Genomic DNA, 15,502 nt, shown 5'->3' with positions numbered 1-15,502 from the left:
ATAGTTAGGATAGTCTGAGCTTATTAACCCCTTCAGTACCAGCGGTCTCTGTCCCCTTAAGTGCCAGAAACCGCTGAATAACAAGGAATCGCTGCACATACCCGCGGCTACCCCCACGCAGCACAACCGTCCCCTCAGGTCACCCACTCTGCTGTTTCTATGATGACAGAGCTCTGTGAGCCAGTCAGGAAACATTTTCATTGGCTCCTGACCGTGTAATCAATGTAAGGCAATGAGAGTTGCTTACACTGATGACAGGGTCAGGAGCCAATTATATCGTCTCACAGAGCTCTGTCATCATATAGACGGCAGGGCGAATGAGCTGCGGCGGGGAGACAGTGGCAAAATCGTTGGAAGCAGCGAAAACGCACGGTGGCGGTGATGTGAAATCTATGCCCTAGCTGGAATAGCAGGATGTAGATTTCAATCACCGCTGTCTAGAAGCGGTTAAACAAAAAAACAAAACAAAAACAGGTTCCATTTCGGGGAGATTGTAAGTTAAATGTGTTTTTAAGTAGAGTCCAGTTATACATAGTTAAACGTTGATAAATGTTTTACTTTGGGACAATCTGGATTTGGAAATGTAGCATAAACTATGTTTTTTGGTTTTTTTTAATGTGCGATTAAAGCAGGGCTGTGGAATCGGCTAAAAAAATAATTCGACTCTTCAGTTTATGAAACCACCGACTCCAGGTACCCAAAAATGCTCCGACTCCTTAGTCTAATTTTTACATAGGCTATGGATTTGATTCAAAAATCAACCAACTTCGACTCCTCCGTTTATTGAAATCACCGACTCTGACTCCAGGTGCCCAAAATTGCTCCGACTCCTCAACTCCGACTCCACAGCCCTGGTTTAAAGTGTCAAACTATTTGTAACAGTTTAAACAATGCAATAACATTTAAAGAGAACCCGAGGTGGGTTTTAAGAATGCCATTAGGACACAGAGGCTGGTTCTGCATACAATGACCAGCCTCTGTTACTATACTGTGCCCCCCTGCGCTCTGCTGTCCTCAATAAATAAAACCACCGTGCTAGCGACATGCAGCGTGTCGCTAGCAGGCGGTTTACCTTTGAGTGTCTGTCACCGCCGCTCCCCTGCCTCCTCTAGAGCGCCGCTCCCCGCCTGCGTACCTTCCCTCCAATCAGCGGGGAGGAAAGGGACGCAGGCTGGGGAGCAGCACTATAGAGGAGGCGGGGGAGACTGGGCCATTCTAACACATGGATATGTTTTGTTTTAAACCATTCTATTGTTGCCCTGGCTTTATGTTTAGGGTCGTTGTCCTGCTGGAAGGTGAACCTCCGCCCCAGTCTCAAGTCTTTTGCAGACTCCAAGAGGTTTTCTTCTTAGATTGCCCTGTATTTGGCTCCATCCATCTTCCCATCAACTCTGATCAGCTTCCCTGTCCCTGCTGAAGAGAAGCACCCCAGAGCATGATGCTGCCACCACCATATTTGACAGTGGGGATGGTATGTTCAGAGTGATGTGCAGTGTTAGTTTTCCGACACACATAGCGTTTTGCATTTTGGCCAAAAAGTTCCATTTTGGTCTCATCTGACCAGAACACCTTCTTCCACATGTTTGCTGTGTCCCCCTCATGGCTGTATTGGTCTTTCACGTGGCATTCTAATAAAATTGATTTATGTTTGTGGCAGTAATATGACAAGATGTGGAAAACTTCAAGGGGGCCGAATACTTTTGCAATCCACTGTATATCACTGTGGGTGCCTGTATGACACCACAATCACATTACTGCATATTCACTAGCCTCTACATTCTGATATGACCTGGAAGGGCTCCAATCTTTTACCATCTAACAAAAGAACACTTTTTAAAGATTTGTGGTTTCCAGGTTTGTGAAATAACGCACGGCACGATACTTGGGAGAGTTCTGGAGATGACTTAGTAAATCAGGCCCAGTGAGTCACTGGGAGAGCTGCCATGTATGGATGTTACCAGTATTTACACTGGAGCAATTACTCCCAAATGCCGAATACTGCATACATAAGCAAGAAGCCCCACAGAAGGGAGGGGGACTTCTCCACCCTGTGGAATGAATGTGTCACTGGAGCAAACCCCAAACCAGAAAAGAAGTAGCGCACTGAAGGAAGCAATAAATGTTATTGCCTGCACCACTGTACAGACTAAAGGACACGCTTTATCGGGTGTCAGGTTACGGAGTTTATGTAGGTGGGGAAGTTGTCCATATATTGGGGAAGGTTAGCGTTAGGAATAGATGGGTATAGGTCAGTCTTAGAAGTAGATTGGGGAGAGTTAGTATGGGAATTCGGCTCCAGAGGGAGATAGCAGAATATCAGTAATATTAGGTTATTACCTTGCTCCCATTTTTTCTAGCGCCCATATTCCAAGTATGTTATCCTGTCTGCGTTCTCGTCCCATGCAATAGCTGCCATTCCCTCACATTGTCGCAGGGGATGGACCAAATGGGACAGAGCAACCACTATCAGAGTGCACACTGAAGACTCACAAACATGTTGCAGTAGAGAACCAGAAACCCAGATGAGAAAAATCAAAAGGTCATGTGGCTGCAACTTAAAATGGAATCAAACATACATTGTTTACAAGGCAGGCATACATTGTTCACAGGCTCAGGGCTCAAACCCACTAGCAGCCTTATCTAAGCGCCAATGATTTGAAAAAGCTCTTGCTGATGCAATGCTATGTTGGATTTTTATAAAATCACTCAAGTGGGATCACACCCATAGCATTATATTACCAAGAGCTTTTAAAATCACAAAGGCGCTCAGAAAAGCGTTCCTAGTGGGTTCCAGGCCTCAGTCGGGTGCAGTCTGGATCTTCTACGCATGCGTGGACCTCCCGTGCATGTGTAGAAGGCTCTGACTGAAGTGAACAAGCCAGTTACCAGGGCTGATCACGGCTGACCGGCAGACTGCGGGCAGGACTCTTATCGCTTATGTGGCTGGAGGAAGCCCCAGGTAGTTATCGATTCTTGCGCTTACTTAGTCTCTGGTTTACATTAACTTCCTCCTCACATGTGTTCCTGTCTGCTTGTCTGCTTTACCCTCCTTTATGACCTCTCGATTATTAAAACTTAAAATGAGTAAAATAGAACTAATCATTTTTCCACCATCTCTGCCCAATATCACAATAAATGTTAATAACACCCCCATAACTTTGGCTCCCAAAGCACAGTGCTTAGGGGTAATATCTGACCCCTCTCTCTTTTATTCCTCACATTCACTCCATAACCAGCTGCTGTCATCTCCCACTCAAAAACATATCTTGCATCCGACCTTTTCTCACTCAGGACACAGCGAAAATGTTAACACATGCTCTCATAATATCTCTTCTGGACTATTCTAACATACTACTTTGTGGACTATCAGATAACAGACTAGCACCACTCCAATCTGTACTGAACTCGGAAGCTCATCTAATTCATCTTTCTTCTCGCTCTTCCTCTGCTCCTCCTCTCTGTCAAACTCGTCATTGGCTGCCAATTAACTAGAGGATCCAGTTCAAACTCTTAGGCCCTATTCACACTACAGCGTTTTGCGATTTCGCCAAAACGCTCAAACGCTAGCGCTTTTTAAAAGCGCTAGCGTAATGAAACACTATGGGCCTGTTCTTACTTGGGCGATTTGCGCTAATTGCTGCAAATCGCCCAAAAACGTGAAATGCAAACGCGTCGCCTGCACCATTTTCAGGTGATTTCCCGGCGATCGCGTTTAAATGCTATAGAAGCACTGAACACGATCGCGGCAAAATCGCCGCAGTGTTCAGTGATTTTTCCACGTGAAATTGCAGAAAAAAAATCACTCCTGCAAAACGCCAGAAAAAATCTCCAGCATTTTGCGTTTCTATAAAGCTCTCCACAGCATCTCTCCCCTGTACATCTGCTCTTTAGTTTCCAGATACAAAGCCAATCGCAACCTCAGATCTGCACATGACCTTCTTTTGTACTCCTCTAGAATTACCTCCTCGCATTCACATATACAAAGATTCACACATGCTTCACCCCTCCTCTGGAATGCCCTTCCACAACACATCCGTCACTCTCCAACCTTTGATATCTTTAAATGCATTGTGTAAAAAAAAAAAAAAAAAAAGAATTACTTTTCCCGACAAGCATACACTCTACCTTAGGCCAATCCCCCTTTGACCTAAGGCCAAGGTCATCTGCTACTAGATTTCCTAAAAACACACTGCCTCTAGGTATGTTTATTGTACACTACCTCACCTTGTTTCATCCCTACTCCTTTAGATTGTAAGCTTGCAAGAGAAGGGCTCACTCACCCCTTTTGAGTCTTGGGATCTGTTATACATTTTATTTATCATGTTACTTTTGTTACTGTAATTACCAATTCTGTATTTTGTATTGATTCTGTATTTTGTACCAATACTGTACTTTGTATATTGGTGGATACCACTGTCTGTATAATTAAGTACCCCATGTTTCTTACTTACTTTGTACAGCATCATGGAATATGTTGGCACTTTAAAAATCAATAATAATAATAATAACTTGGGCTTGTGTTACAGGACACTCAAGGCAAGAGGGACACAGGGTGGATGAGACCTACCGAATTAAGTTATACCACTGGACCCAAGAGGACATGAATCAGAGGGATAGGTGAGAGTACTGCTTCTATTCTGCATCAGTCGTCACAGAATGGGTTGCTAGTGATGCGCTCCCCACCTGCCCCCCCATTTCCATCCTGCTCAATTGACCCATTTCTGCTGTATATCAATTAGGCAACATTTGCATTACCAATTTCCAGCAGATTTAATCACAGTGATCAAATCTGCTGCATGTCGACAGTACACACCGACTAGTGTATGGCCAGAATTAGAGAAGTACAGCAATGGAAACAAATAGGAAACATACTCCAGCTAGATATTGGTTGAGGGTATTTGTATTGGAAGATAATGAACAAGGAAACTTGAATGGTAAGAATGGCTAGTGACATGCAGAACGCAGGCCAGGATCTCTGGCTAAGCAGAACACTGTGATTAAAGGGACAGAGAAGATCAGCACAGCACACCTAGATGAGTTATCTCCTGTGGACAGCTCCTGCAGCACGCAGGGAGAACACATAGGTAAGTGACAGTAGTGACAACCCCCCCCCCCCCATCACGTGACTACTGGGTGACCAGCCATTACCTCTTTTACCGGAGGGAACTTCTTCTTGCACTCCATAGAGAGGCCCCGGAGGTCGCTCTGCATGTTCTCCAAGAGCTTCTTGATGGCCTCCGGGCTGCTGGTGGAGGAAGACATGTCGCCAGCTTAGGATCTCTCGCCTCCACTCCTAGAAAGCAGTTCGGAGAGATAAGACACCCGCTGCTTCCACCGCAGCCAGCCCTCCGCTGCCTAGAACATGACCCCCGGCTCGGCAGAGAGCTGTCAGCCCTACCGCTCGGCCATAAGCCGAACTCCCACAATCCCCCGCTCTCCGCACTGCCACTGACACGTAACAGCCGCTTCCGTAAACACAGACGGCGAGACGGCCTGGGCATGCGTAGAGGGGACAGCACGTCAGTGCCAGTGGTAGAGTGCTGGGTTGTATGACACACACAGCTCCAGCAGCCATCATCAGTGTCACTGGGGAGCGGCCTTCCTCTGCCACATCCTCACCAGTATCCCACTGTGCTGTCTGTTAGCAGTGTATGGCTAGTGAGACTGGAAGTGAGGACAAGCAGAACTTTACTATTTTCAAAGACATAACAACAAAAGTTATTTAAGTAATATATAAAGGAAATTAAAAAAAAAACATCAGCCAGTTACTTATCTGGGGCTCTTCAAACCTCCTGAAGTCTTCCTGGTCCCTTGCCATCATCCTGCGCTGCTCGGTTCCCACAGTGTCCACCTCCAATCGCCTTATGCGCAAAGAAAGCAAAAAATGCTGCTACGCATGTGCAGAACAATTCTGGCTATTCTGTACATGTGCCAGCACAGCAGCTAGTACCGTGCATGCGCAATGGCTGGGGGACTTATGGAGGGGGGCAACAGAGGAATGGTGGAGCGCGGAATCATGGTGAGGGAGCAGGAGGTCCTTAGGGGGCTGGAAGAAGCTCCAGGGAAATAACTGGGCTATATTTTTTTTCAGTTAAGTGTCCTTTCAGGCCCTGTTTCCACTTGTGCGCGGCTACGTCTTGCGAGTTGCGATGTCGGCACAGCTGCTCGTGTCTCGCAGCCGAATCCCTCTAGCCGCGCTATGCACGGATATGGGATTCGGACAAGTTATGCGATATTATGCTACAGGGCCTCAGATTTTTCCTCGGCCACAAATTCGGATACTCTGCATTGACTTCTATAGGCTGCCAAATTCCATCAGAATTCGTGGCCAAAGAATCGGCCTGTTTTTGCACAAATGGAAACTTAGCCTTAAAGACCAACTGTACAAGATTCCTTTGCAAGCTTTTGAAACGTTACGTTTCTTCAGGCATGATACAGAATTGGTGTTGTCAAAAGAAAAAGTGAGTGTGGCACTCCTGCTGTGATCAGGAAGGATCTGTGGGTTGAGAAAAGTTATATCCCAAAAACTCCTGCTTGTAACGATACCTTGCACTATTTGATACTCAGCCACTGACGTGTGCCTCACATATATGGCAAGAAGAAAGCAGAAAGTCCAGATACCTCGACCATCTCCTGCGCCCCCTATTGAGAGGAGTGCCCTCTTATTTGAGGGACACGGTGGAGGTGTTGCAGATGTTGGAGCGTGCCACATGGGTCCCAGGAGACAGGCTGGCCACCATCGATGTGGTCAGCCTGTACAGTCGTATCCCTCAGGACATGGGGGTGCTAGCGGTCAGACAATTTTTGAAACGTACCGAGAAGGACGATGACTATGTCGATTTTCTATGCAAATGTTTGGAGTTTGTGTTGAAACACAATGCGTTCCTATTTGATGGGCGCTGGTTCCAACAGACCGCTGGCACCGCCATGGGGACCCCTGTGGCATGCTCCTTTGCTAACCTCTTCCTCGGGGCGTGGGAGGAGTCTGCCGTGTTCTCCGAGAGGAATCCATTCAGGAGATATGTCAGACAATGGTCGAGGTATGTGGACGACGTCCTGGTGGTGTGGTTGGGTACTGACCATGAGTTTGACTCATTTATGAGATATTTGAATATCAATGAAATCAATATGGAATTTACTGCAGAGTTAAGCCATACAGAGGTCACGTTTTTAGATCTAAGACTGGTTGTTCAGGACGACGGGATCCATAGCAAGGGCTATAGAAAACCGACAGCCACAAACGCAATTTTACATGCCAATAGTTTCCACCCGAAACATGTACTTAGGGCAATCCCATATGGACAATATTTAAGATTAAGAAGGAACAATAAGAAAGAGTCAGATTTCGACCGACAGGCAGACGAGATGACAGTAAGGTTCATTAACAGAGGCTACGACTCTGTCCAATTAGAAACAGCTAGACAGCGGGCCAAAGAGCAAGACAGACTTGATCTGTTAAATCCCAAAATAAGAAAGGACTCAGACACAAAAAGGATGACTTTTACATTTGACTATACTCCCCTGGCGGACAAGGTTAGAAGGACGGTTTTTAGACACTGGGATGTTATCATGAAAGACGCGGACCTGTCGAGAAAAGTGGGAGGCTTGTCGCGAGTAGCTTTCAGGCGGGCACCCACCCTGAGGAACATGCTCACCCGAAGCGAGTTCATTTCCCCCAGGAAAACAAATTGGTTGAATAGAAATATTCCAAAAGGGAACTTCAGGTGTGGGCATTGTGTCCATTGTCCCCACATGCTGCTCCAGAGGAGCACACAGGTGGGGAAGGAGATATTCAAGGCCAAGGCTTTCTTTTCTTGTATCACTGACTATGTTGTTTATGTTATGTTCTGCCCGTGTGGCCGATATTATATAGGCCAAACAACTCGCCCGTTAAAGGTCAGAATAGGAGAACATTTAAGCTCGGTGAAATCTGGAAAAAGTGGGACAAGATTGGTGACACATATGCATGAGGCACATGGGGGAAACGGTAGAGGCCTAAGGTTTGCTGTTTTGGAAAGAGTTGAACCACAGAGACGTGGAGGTGATAGAGAGAAAATGCTACTGAGGAGAGAGACGTGGCTGATTTTGCAAACTAATGCAATGGGCCCCCTAGGTTTAAATGATAAGATAGAACTCTCATGCATGTTAGACCCCTGAGATGCCCCTTTAGAAGAACCCTGACTCTTAAGAAAAATCATCCCCTTTTTTTCCCCCCCTTTCCCTCCCTCTTTCCCCTCCCCCCCCTTTCCCCCCCCCTCCCCCCCCTCTTCCCCCCCCCCTTTCCCCCCCCCCCCCCTCCCCCATTGTCAATATGGGTGGCTTTTGTGGATTGTATTAAATATGGAATCGTAGATTGAAATCACTTAAGGGATATTGAGACCCTTTTCCTCCCTTTCCATTCACCCCTTCCCTTTTGTCCTGGATGTGAAGGCGTTATCGCGCAATATTTCCCGCATCCTCGATAAAATGTGGCCAGTAATTTATATAGTGATGTTTAGGCTTATTGGGATAATAGGCCTTCCGGGACATTTATAACTGTTTGGTCTCCATCCTTCACTCACTCCGCTCCGGCTTGTATTGATTTTAGTCACTATGTGGAACTGTGGTTACACTATACATTGTGCACTAATTGTATCGGCCGCAAGATGGCGCTTGGTTCATGGGTGTGCATGAATTAAGGGACCAGGAGGTATGTACCGTTTGGACATATCTGGAGGTGGTAACACTTCCGCATATGCGCAGAACAGGGTGGCGTGTCGTATAGGGATACGCCGCAACCGGCAGACTTGAAGTGAAAATTTTTATTTTTGGTCCGTCATGCAACCTGTAGGTCGCATCTGCTGCGCGTCACTGGTTCCCGCATGCGCACTGTGAGCCAGGCCCTCTCTGCCAGCCGACCAATCACCTCCGAGGATGGGCGCCGTCGCGCGACCGGAAGGGGCGGGGCTTTTCCCCGTCATATGCCGGTCCCGCTTCGGCTGCCTTTCTTGTGTAACGCAGTGTGACCAAGCTTCCTGGTGGACGCGAAACGGCCGTCGCCGACCCTTCTACAGCCCTGAGCACCCACCTCCAACCCACTCCACATATGCCATGGAATACCAGGTGACAACTATTTGACTTTGTACACTGTACACTGCACAAGCGTTTTTACAATAAATAAGCTGAATGACGGATGGTGCCCAGATCTGCTTCATGATACAGAATTGGATCAGGATGATCCAGTTCTGTATCATGCCTGAGAAAGGAGCTTAAAGAGAATCTGAAGCGAGAATAAATCTCGCTTCAGACCTCATATATAGCAGGGGCTCCGTAATGCGGGGGAGCGCTTCCTGGTTGGGGCAGGGCTAACCGCCGCAGCCCTGTCCCACGCGCGTCTGTCAGCGCGTATCTCCGCCTCTCCCCCGCCCCTCTCAGTCTTCCTTCACTGAGAGGGGCGGGGGAGAGGCGGCGATGTGCGGCTGATAGACGCGAATGGAGGCAGGGCTGCAGCCGTTAGCCCTGCCTCCAGGAGCGACCAAGCCTGCGACCAAGTGTCGCAGTGGGGGGTTTGGGGGTGAAGGGACCCCCGTTTAGCGGCTTCAGAGTCTCTTTAACGATTTGAAAGCTTGCAAAGAAATCTTGTAAAGTTAACAATCATTAAAGAGGCTCCGTAATAAAAAAAAATGGGCCCCTGGGGGGTACTTACCTCAGGAGGGGGAAGCCTCTGGATCCTATCAAGGCTTCTCCTGTCCTCCTCTTTCCCACGGTGGTCTCGTTTGGCCCATCAGAAGCCACCGCCGACAATTTGTCAGGCTGTGGCGCAGGCGCAGCAGTGCCTGCAATATTTACCTTCCCTGGCTCGTCGCCTGGGCAGTAGAGTGGACCCGGCTGGGATCGGCTATTTCCACTTGATCCCAAGCCAAGAGCCGCTACTGGGCTTGCCCTGGAGTCAGGGAAAGTAAATATTTACATGGCCGCCATTCGGAGGGACCCAGTAAGATCACCGTGGGACGGAGGAGGATGGGGGGAAGCCTCGATAGGATTCAGAGACTTCCCCCTCCCAAGGTAAGTAACCCCCAGGGGCATTTTTTTCTGTTACAGGTTTCCTTTAAAGGTATCGTCTTAACAACTTTTGTTGTTATGTCTTCAGATTCTCTCAATGACACCGGACTACATGCAACTGGCTTTTCTGTGCTTACTATCTGAAACATTTGTTGCAGCTACAGCACAACTCTAGCAACGTTTACTCCAGAAATGGTTAATAAGATACTAATAATTCTGACTTGCATGCAAATTGTATGCATTTTGTTATTGGTCTATTCACAATGGTAAGGAAATGCACCTTTTTGGCACATTTCCATCCTGCCTAAAATTTGTTTTACAGCTCTCATTGACAATCTCTACTAAGATCAAAAGGTACGAATAATCCAGTCATACCACGCCACTTCAAAGCCTTTGGAATTAGTGTTTTATTTGCCACACGCTGCTCCTACCTTTTATACCAGAATCCCACACTTATATCACTATCCCTGGAGGTGTTTGAATACAAATTGAGCTGCATGCAGCATTCGCAAATGAGCTGCATGCAGCATTTGGTGATGATTAGGATATGATTCTAATTCTCTTGAACGGAAACCACAATCAACAACAAAAATCGGCAAAATTTAATGATGCAATTTTCATTTTTGCAAAGTGCAAAGCCGAAGTGCAATCGTTTATTCTGACATTTACAAACAGCTCCTTCCTCTGTGACAAAATTCATTCTGCCACAAATGGTTGAAATGGAAGAAAACCACTTTACAAATGTTGCTGTTGTGAGCATATCTATATCAAGATGATTGATAAGTACAATAAACTCTCACTTATCCAGCAAACACCCTGAGCTGCTTGGTTACTCTGTTATCCAGCAAAGGGGGAGATTGTTACCGGATAAGTGTCATTTCTGGGTGCTTACGCGATCAATTGATGTGCAGCCAAACTCCCCCTCCTCTCCCACACCAAAGTGTCTAAAGTGTGCCCAGTTATCATTTCCCAACTAATCAGCAAGTGTGGCACTTTTCCCCACCACCCTTATCAGCAAGTAACCCCTTCCCCAGCTATATAGAGCAGGGTGCAGCAGAACAGACACATCACAGCTCCTGGGGCTGTCCACACATCTCCTTACAGCCGCCCGCTGTGCAGCTATATTTTCTGTACGACCCTTGATGCATGTCACGTGACATGCATCAGGAGCCATACAGAGGATGCAGCAGCAGAGCCGACAGCTGTAAAGGTGGCCTCTAACACTCTAATTTCTAGCGAAAATTAGTTTGAGTGTTTAGAAATTCTGATCAGATGGGTTGTAAATAATCTCTGTTGATGGGCACAATCAGTTACGAACGATTATAAAAACAGTCATCCGATTGGATTTTCATTGAACTAAAATTTGTATTTTCTTGTTAGTTGTGATAGATAGGAAGCAAAGATTGGTTTCGCTGATGGTGTAGTGAACAATGTCACTTCCGATCAGAATTTCTGATAGCTCAAATGATTTTTCGCTAGAAATTGGATTGTTAGTGGCCACCTTAAGGCGATGAGAGGATGGCACCCAGTGCTGTGGTATGTTTCGCTGCGTGCTGCTCTGCCTAGCTGAGATGGAGGGAAAGAAGCATGCCCCATAGCCATAGAATAACTTGAGAGTAACACTTGGTTGGATTCTGGATAACTAATAACTGGTATTCCACTGCAGATCTTATCAAACATCTATAAAGTTCTACAATATAAGCAAGCCATACATACGTAGCCGTTATTAAATTATGTCCATATTAGCAAAATGTTGTTTCAGGTGCGCCCATGAGAAACACTACTGCAGCCAAAAGAATTGCCAAGACTGCCAGGTAGCATTCTTTACAGGGAAATAAATATGTCAGTCTCCATATATCATTACATTATCCATCATATCGCTATTACTAAAATGTCCCTTTAAGTTTAAATATTCCCAACACTTTTTCACACATAATAAAGTGAACTATGTCAAAAAGAGATTTTATCTTAGGTCTCTTTCACACAGGAGGCTGAATTGCACTCTTGTTGGGCAGTTCACCATTCAGGGAAAATTAAAAGTAGCAGAATGGCAGCGTTTTTTAACACCATGGGCCATATCCTATTCAAGGTGATAAGTAGCTTGCAGATGCGAGCTACTTATCACCTTGCCGCCGCGTGAGGATTACCGTCAAATCCTATTGCCCATATCCTTCGCGCGATGGCCGACCGTTTGGGAGCATTACTTAGGCGAAAGCCTGAGCGATGCTCCCTATTACCGGGCGATGGGGAGTGAGGTTTATGCTGTGGTGCTGTCCTTCAGCACCACGGCCTCACTCCCCATACATGATCACTCATGAACATCGTCGCCATCTTCCGCCCGCAGCATCTGGGGGTCTCCTTTAATAAGTAGACCCCCAAAGCTCCCGCCGGCCGCCACTAGTCTCTGCAACCTCCCACGTAGCTGTGCCTGGCACCCCTGTAAATATACATACTGCATATACATACTGCCGCTAATCACCCAACGCTTCCCGACGCAAATTCTGTTGCGTAATTACAGTGTATCTAACACTGTAATTACTGTGCGCATAGAAGCCCGGGCAAAGCATCTTTGAATCTGCAGCCGGGGCTACCCATTGGTCCGCTGTCTGAACCAATAAAATGGCTCCTATGCGGGCAGGGCTCCTATGCGGACAGTAATTACAGTGTTAGATACACTGTAATTACGCAACGGATTTTGCGGTGAGAGGCGTCGGGTGATCAGCGGCGGTATGTATGTTAACAGGGGTGCCCGGCGCAGCTACGTGGGGGTTTTCTAAGGTGTGCGGCGACCCAACGGGGAGCTCTGGGGGTCTCCTTATTAAAGGAGACCCCCAGATGCTGCAGCGATGACATGCGTTAGCTGGTTTAGACCTGCTCTTTGCAGGTCTAGGCTAACGCTCATGTCTGCCAGGAAGCATCACTTCCTGGAGGCATGCAAATGGTAACTGGATTCCGTGTAAAGAACTCGCTCGGCAAATACATCGCCCAAGCGAGTTCTTTTCCGCCTGGGGGGATCATAACTCAATTAGGATTAGGTGATGCCCCCATCGCCTAAATTAAGTACCCGTCAGCAATAGGACATGGCCCCATGTGTTTCATCGCTTGACACTCATGCTGTTATCCAGAGGGGAAAAAACACAACATTTTGGGCTCTATTCATAAAAAAGTTGTGGCGAGAAAACTCCTGGAGGGAAAATACCGCAGCGGTATTTTACACTTCTGGGTGGTCATTCAAAAAAATCTTGCCAGCTGCGATGCAAGAGCGGAGATCTCCCGCTGAAAGCTGGCGGTAAGCTGTCGGAAGGCATGCGGAAACACTTCAGCCGGCAGAGTCCCTCCGTGCACTGCTCTCTCTGGGAGGTCTGTCCCATTCACTTGTATGTAATCCGCAAAATCAGAGGAAGCGGTATTTCCCGTCCACATACCGCTTCCTCTAAACTTCATGAATGGCCATTTTGTTACTTTTTTCTAGATAAATCTAGAAAAACACTGGAGAGGGCGGAAATTTCTCGCTCTGCTGGGGGATTGTAGATTTTCATGCGGGAACAGCTTTTATGAATGCACACTTTGCTAAATGGACAGGAAAATCCGCTGTTTTGAGCGGAAAACTTGCGGTAACCTTTTATGAATAGAGCCCTTTGTGTCTGAGCATGACTCTATGGGGGGAGGGGCACTTCTTCACTGCCGGTACCAAATGCTAGCAAACTGATGTACAGGAGCAGCTCACAGGTGGCGAATTCACTGCCTTCAGCCTTCCATGTGAATAGGCCACAACTCTTATTAAAACAATTAGCGGCAGAACACAGTCCAGTGACAGGGTTTTTCAAAAGAGTTTGCTATTAGGTGGCTGCAGTTAACTCCAGCTTCAGATTTTTTTAAAAGCCCTCAGAAGACTGTACATTATGTCTCCAATCTCCAGAGCTCAGCCTTATTCTATCTACATGGCACTCCAGCTCCATACAGTAAAGCTGTGTACATACTTCAGATTGCTGTCACCTGGCAGGGATCCGGACACAATTGGCTGGGATCAGGGCTGTTCTGTCACACTGGGCTCTATTCACAATCACACATGCACAGTGTTCTCCCCAGAATTTTTTTCCAGCCTGGTGGCATGGAAGACTAGCCGGGTGGCATGAAAAAGTAGCCGGGTGGGGCAATATTAGAAATGCAGGGCCGGTGCTTCTGTGCGCAACCCTGCTTATAGTATAGGAGGAGTTGAGCCAATGGCAGCCAGTTGCCCATCAAAACTAGCCGGGTGAAGCACCCGGAAAAAAGAGCCTGGGGAGAACACTGCATGCAGTTAGGGATTTTTTACTTCTATATTTTTGGCAGTGATAATTTCAGCATTTTTTCCACATTCACTAAACATTTTCTGCATGTATTCTGCATGTGGGAACAAAATGGGGAAAACATGGTGGTAAACATGCGGGAAAAAATTGCATAAAAATTGTAAAAAACTATTATTAAAGTCCAGCAAACACAGTGCTCAAGGCTCCAGACTCCATTTAAAGTGAACCTCCGGACTAAAAATCGACTCGGCAGCACTGAAAAGGCCTGGTGTTTCTTTAACAGTTTCACAGCATCAGAACTTTGTTTATCTTTTACAAGCCTCATTTTTAGCTACACAGAAAAAAACTGCCCGGGCAGTTTTTCCCTTATGCTGTGCAAAGCATGATGGGATTTCTGATTTTGTTGTTCTCGTTCTGCTGTTTTGGTGCAATTTTTTTTTCTTACATTTTGAATTTGACGTTTTAAGCCTAGCACATGCAGCTGGGAGGGGTAATCAGGACACAGGATAGTTGGAACTGTGTCTCCTGCTCCTTGTCACCTCCTTTCAACCAAAAAGATGGCTGCCCCCATGACAAAGATGGCAGCCCCCATGAATCACAAACATTTGCCTGTTCTTTTAAAACAGGGTGGGTAAGAGATTATATTACCTATCTATTCTAATTAACATAACTAATGTAACTTGATGACAGTATGTTTGTTTAGGCTGAAGTTACCCTTTAAGTCAATGGAAAGCAAAATATATCACCAAGTACTTGTAGGTGATATAAAATCAGTAGTTAAGTCAGAAACAATGCACCCTTTTTCTTTGTGAATTTCGATTTTGTGTGGAAATTACTGACTTTTGCGGACATTTTTCCGCATCGTTTGTGCACTTTTACCACACTTTTTACACATGGGGGAAAACTGTGCATACAATTTTACACATGCGGTAAATGTTTTTTTTTCTTTAACAGTTGCAGCACCAGGGCTATTGGGGGAACTAATGGGAAAGGGGAGGGGGTGTTTAGAGGAGCCCTGTTTAGGTGTTTTTTTTCCGGTGAAATGCTGCACACGCACAGAGGTGCCACGCCAGTACAGATCACTGCTTGGTTGCTCCTGCTTGTAATTGTTTTTGCCTGAGGAAGCGGGCTTGTGTCCCGTGAAACGCGTTGCAAACTGTTTTTTTCATTTG

The 15,502-nt window shown here is 46.5% G+C and overlaps 1 protein-coding gene across 3 annotated transcripts in view; it reads right to left on the bottom strand.

Annotated features, from left to right (window-relative positions):
• MON2 (MON2 homolog, regulator of endosome-to-Golgi trafficking) overlaps positions 1-15,502 on the bottom strand; it is a 157,051-nt gene that overhangs the window by 139,160 nt on the left and 2,389 nt on the right. For 2 of the 3 annotated variants that reach the window (XM_068276879.1, XM_068276880.1), the window contains exon 1: positions 5,149-5,463. The exons of the other annotated variant lie outside the window; for it this stretch is intronic. In XM_068276879.1, coding sequence (XP_068132980.1) covers positions 5,149-5,262 — 114 coding nt within the window. In that variant the 5' untranslated portion in view covers positions 5,263-5,463. Of the gene's footprint in view, positions 1-5,148; positions 5,464-15,502 lie in introns of those variants that run through there. 3 annotated transcript variants of the gene reach the window in all.

Source organism: Hyperolius riggenbachi, chromosome 3 (genome assembly GCF_040937935.1).
Source record: "Hyperolius riggenbachi isolate aHypRig1 chromosome 3, aHypRig1.pri, whole genome shotgun sequence".
NCBI classification, from domain to species: domain Eukaryota; kingdom Metazoa; phylum Chordata; class Amphibia; order Anura; family Hyperoliidae; genus Hyperolius; species Hyperolius riggenbachi.
Note: the sequence above shows the minus strand (reverse complement) of the source record. Positions and strands in the feature narration are given on the sequence as shown.